The 5,476-nt window shown below is 41.0% G+C and overlaps 1 protein-coding gene across 1 annotated transcript; it reads right to left on the bottom strand.

The window, feature by feature from the left end:
* Positions 1–387: 387 nt before the first annotated feature.
* LOC106569680 (C-C motif chemokine 20-like) lies at positions 388–2,342 on the bottom strand. The gene is made up of 4 exons (XM_014141244.3): positions 1,730–2,342; positions 1,398–1,509; positions 1,041–1,118; positions 388–889 (listed from the first exon to the last, which is right to left on the bottom strand). The coding sequence occupies exons 1-4, from the start codon at positions 1,815–1,817 to the stop codon at positions 853–855; spliced, it is 315 nt and encodes a 104-aa protein (XP_013996719.1). The 5' UTR covers positions 1,818–2,342; the 3' UTR covers positions 388–852.
* Between the last annotated feature and the right edge of the window lie 3,134 nt (positions 2,343–5,476).

Below are 5,476 nucleotides of genomic sequence, written 5' to 3' on the forward strand. Positions count from 1 at the left end.
ACCTTTATTTAACTAGGCAAGTCAGTTAAGAACAAATTCTTATTTACAATGATGGCCTACCCCGGCCTAACATGGACGACGCTGGGCCAATTGCGCACCACCCTATGGGACTCCCAATCACGGCTGGTTATTATACAGCCTGGATTCAAACCAGGGTGTCTGTAGTGACGCCTCAAGCACTGAGATGCAGTGTCTTAGACCGCTGCGGTACTCAGGAGCCCCACTCATACCGAACAAGATGAATACACAAAAGAAGTGAGAATTCTTAGTAAAATATACATTATTTATTATAGATATAAAATGTAACAGTAACTGTTAAATGTAACAGATGTGATCAATGATCTGATCATACACAAGACCTTTATGAATAAAAGGGTTAAAACGTGCGATTTCTGATGCTCATACAACAAGATCATACCATTAAACTCTGCCAACACAGAGATTATTTCATATAGAAATAGGTTATATAACATAATAAACTGGCTGGTTCCAGCCCTGAATGCTGATTGGCTGACAGCTGTGGTATGTCAGACCGTATACTATCGGTATGACAATAAATAATATTTTTACTGCTCTAATTATGTTAGTAACCAGTTTATAATAGCAATAAGGCTCCTCGGTGGTTTGTCATATGTGGCCAATATACCACGGCTAAGGGCTGTGTCCAGGTGCTCCAGGTTGCTTATATTCTTCATTTATTATACTTTTCAGTACAGAAAAATGTCTGATAAAATTCAGGTAGTTGGATAAACTTAGAGATAGCAGGGTTCCAGCATGTTTGCATTCTCCTCCGTTAATGAAGGTAGCAACATGAACTCTTCGTCCCGTGTAGCCTTGTGATGAGTACTATTCCTATGACCTTTTCTTGTTCAATCCTTCCGCTCTCTCCCTGTAGAGAAGAAATAAAGTTATGTCATCCATTTCTTACAACCATCGTTTTACCTAATATCCTTATGATAAACCCTACACACACTGTCAGTATAATTCAATTCCATGGAACCAAATCATTTTTTCCTGAATAAATATGAATGAATTCTTACCTCAGCATGTGAACAGCTTTCATAACCCAGCCCTTGGTGGGATCCACACAAGGGAATCTCCCTCTGACAGTGTGGAAACTGGAAGAGAACATGTTGAAGAGACAACATCAGTCAATCATCAGTGCTTTACAGGCTAACATCTCTATAATATCACATTGCAAATAAATCAATACAAATAATATCAAGCTATCAAATTGTATTACTTCTGTTGTACAATTATTTTATACTTAATGATATACTTAATGATATAGTTGATGAAATAATACATGTACTACAATTCATCTTTTCATTTTACTTGCAATTTGTCTCAGACCTATTAAGCACAGTTCTACTGTTAGACCTTCCAAAGTCACTCACATGATAGCATCAATGTTGCACTCGTCAGTCACTCTCTGTACGGAAAAGCCACGGATGAGACCAATGTCTATCCTACCCTGGGAGTAACGTGTACAACAGCCTGTAGGAAAACCTATTGAGCAAAAAGACAAGAAATGTTATCATGTATAGGAATTAAAAAACATTTTCTAAAAAGCAAGGAGAGAAGGAGACAGAGGCAGGCAGGCAGGCAGGCAGACAGACAGACAGACAGACAGACAGACAGACAGGCAGGCAGGCAGGCAGACAGACAGACAGACAGACAGACAGACAGACAGACAGACTAAGACAAAACTTTCACATCCAATATTGACCTCTTTTAGCTGCAGAAGTCTCAGAAGTGAACAGCCCCACAGCCAGGAGCACGAGCAGCACAATTACAGGGGCTCTGATCTGGGCCATCTCTTCTTCTGTGGTGCTGTAGTTAGTGATGTGATGAGCTGCTGTCTTGTCTTCAGAAAGAGAGCTTCAGTGGCTGTGTGAGGTCCTACTCATCACCAGAGCTATATATATATTCCTGGTGCAGGTAGAGAGTGAAATGGGCTTTCCTACCCACGCCTTAAAACCAAAGTTCCACGGCAGAATTTCCCCATCACTTTCCCCAATGAGCAAAAAAGGGAAACAAGATTCTTGAACAGAACAAGAGGGAGACTGTTTGAACAACTTTTACATGTTTATTTATATACAGCATTTATTCTGAGCTGATTGAAATGCACAACAATATATGTTTACCTAAATGCTTGTACCTTTGTTGAGGTCTCCTGGGTTAAGGAATACATTTTTGGATTATGTTAAGTGAGTTTGTGTTTTATATTATATCTCAGTATTTCTTTATCCTGGTGCTGGGGACCCTTTGGCCCTAGCGCTACACACCTGATTCCACTAATTACCTCATCATCAAAACCCTGCTCAGACATTGCATGCATCAACCAATGTTTGTGTGGCACGTCATCGACCGTGCTGTCGAGCACCAGATTGCTATGGTTAGCTGATACGTAAAATACCTATCCAGGCATTGTAAGATCAAGCATGCATCATCAACGCCTGGGCAGAGGAACACTCCCAATGATTAGTGGAATCAGGTGTCTAGTGCTACGGCAATAACAGAAATGTTCACACCTTTGGTCCCCATTAAGAAACACTGTTCTATCCTATGATTCTATGTGATCTAGTTATAAATATAAGGAGTGTAGGGTGAATTACATGCCAACCACTGTCAATCTAAGTGACAAGAAAAAAATCCCCATCAAAATATGTCAGTTTAAGCTGGAGATATCAGGTTTTTGCATGGGCTGCATCTCAATCCACCTCATCCACGTATGTCGGCCTTCCGCATACGCAGTGAAAGATGTCAGACCATGAGGATTCCGCAAAATCCGTCTTCTCACAAAAATGTCTGTAGAGTCCGAATGGTTCTCCGGTTCTCAGTTTTGCTCTTCGTCCCCAACAAGTAACACTGATGTGCCAACTTCTGTCTGTAGCGTCCGAACCGTTTGGGCTACAAACTAACACTCCACTAATACCACACGGACTCTCACGAACACGATGGTGTTCTCTGTTTTGCTCTACGACCCCAACAAGTGTCACGAGACTCGTCTGAAGGTACCAATACAAATGAATAGACGTATGGAGGTAGGTTTGTGCCACAAACAAACCACAAACACAACGTGTTGGACTCTTTTCCATTGATTCCATTCCAGCCATTACAATCCGCCTGTCCTCCTAAAGCCCCTCTCACCAGCCTCCTCTAGCGCCACAGTGATTAAGTCTATTGAGTCAAACCATGGAACTGCCTCTGTTTATGTCCTATGAAGCTGTGAAAGGGCACATTTGGGGTGGTGATGTTGATAAAAAAATATGTGATGTGTTAGATAGCAAACAAACCAGAAAATCACCACAGAACCAGTAATGAACTTTAATTTCACCACAGGGTGTTGCACTGAGGATGAGCAAGAACTTTTCTTACAAGACGTATGACAACTATGATGACATAATGATCCCAGGGCTCTGAGTTGTAATTCCTAATTCTACAGCTCTGACTGATGGTCAACATTCTATACTAGAGCAACACTCCTCTAACCTGTTGAGCAGGGGAATTTCAAATGGCGACATAGAAGGTGAACTTTCAGGTGTGACTTTGTTTGGTATGTAAATACACACAGCAGAGAAATACAAGAGGAATTCAATCTCATATCTGATCAATCTAATTGTCACGTGTGTGTGTGTGTGTGTGTGTGTGTGTGTGTGTGTGTGTGTGTGTGTGTGTGTGTGTGTGTGTGTGTGTGTGTGTGTGTGTGTGTGTGTGTGTGTGTGTGTGTGTGTGTGTGTATGAGACTTAGACCTCATGCACTGATGTGCATGGACGTGGGCTGTTAGGTGTAGCTTGTCTTGATAATATGGTTATTTTCTAGGTCAGAGGAACACAGAATGTGTTGATGCCCTAAACTCAAATGGGGAAAAGTGTTTCTGTGACAACTAAATAAATCATCTGTCACGTCTTGACCAGTGAAAAGGGTCATTTGCCATAGTAGAATGGTCAGGGCGTGGCAGGGGGGTTGATGTGTGTTTTGGGGTTTTTTGTTTCTAGGGGAATTTGTTCTAGTTTTCTATTTCTATGTTTCGTTTTCCATGTTCGGCCGAGTATGGTTTCCAATCAGAGGCAGGTGTCTTTCGTTGTCTCTGATTGGAAGCCATACTTAGGCAGCCTGTTTTCCTTTGGGTTTTGTGGGTGGTTATTTTCTGTTTAGTTGTTGTACCTGACGGAACTGTTGGTCGTTTTGTTATTTTTGTAAAGTGTTCTTCATTAAAGAATTAAGAATGAGCACTAGCCACGCTGCGCCTTGGTCTATTCAATACGACGCTTGTGACATCATCATAAAGGGGTTTTAATAGTTCCTCTTCAGTTGTTGCATCACTGTCCCACAACCTTTTCCCCCTTGAGTTTGTCACAATGCATTAATTGGGACATAATCATGTTTATATGAATATTGAGACATTTAACACATTGGTGCTGTTTTAAAAAAAAAATGTATAACCTTACACAACTACCATGCGAAAACTGGGACAAAGTGGGAGGATCCTCTCCATTCACAGAACAATTGAAGACCACTTCAATGAGCTGAAGTGATGAGTAAAAGCTTAACTCTCACACCCACTGATACTTGTTAAATATAACATAGAACTCAAAGGATTCTTGCAATTCAGAAGTTCATGTTTCATATCATTAGCTCTTATTACAGTAAGCTGAGATACATGGAAAAGTACAGTGCCTTCAGAAAGTATTCCACATGTTTTGTTACAGCCTGAAATTAAAATGGATCAAATTGAGATTGTGTGTCACTGGACTTCACAATATACCCCAACAAATGTTCAACAAATTAATAAATAATGAGTCAATAAGTATTCAACCCCTTTGTTATGACCAGCCAAAATAAGTTCAGGAGTAAATATTGGCTTAACTCATAATTATTGCACACAGTGAGTCCGTGCAACTGATCAAGTTTAAGGTAAGGCGCAGACAGTGTCGAAGTAAAAAAAGTTTTACTCGAACAGGGACAGGTCAAGGGCAGGCAGAGGTCAGAATCCAGATAGGAGGGGCAAAGGTACAGTATGGCAGGCAGGCTCAGGTCAGGGCAGGCAGGTCAAAACCGGGAAACTAGAATACAGGGATTATAGCAAAGACAGGAGCAAGGGAAAAAACGCTGGTTGGTTTGAACGAACAAAAAGAACTGGCAACAGACAACACAGGTATAAATACACAGGGGATAATGGGGAAGATGAGCGACACCTGGAGGAGGGAGGAGACAATCAAAGACAGATCAGGGTGTGACAATCGTGTTTAACCTGATTTTTGAATGACTACCTCATCTCTGTACCCCACACATACAATTATGTTTAATGTCCCTCAGTTGAATAGTGAATTTCAAACACAGATTCAACTACAAGGACCAGGGAGGTTTTCCAATGCCTCCCAAAGAAGAGCACCTATTGCTAGATGGGTCAAAACAAAATAAAAAAAGCAGACATTGAAAATCCCTTTGAGCATGGTGAAGTTATTAATT

The sequence above is a fragment of the Salmo salar genome, chromosome 14 (genome assembly GCF_965601325.2).
Source record: "Salmo salar chromosome 14, fSalSal1, whole genome shotgun sequence".
NCBI classification, from domain to species: domain Eukaryota; kingdom Metazoa; phylum Chordata; class Actinopteri; order Salmoniformes; family Salmonidae; genus Salmo; species Salmo salar.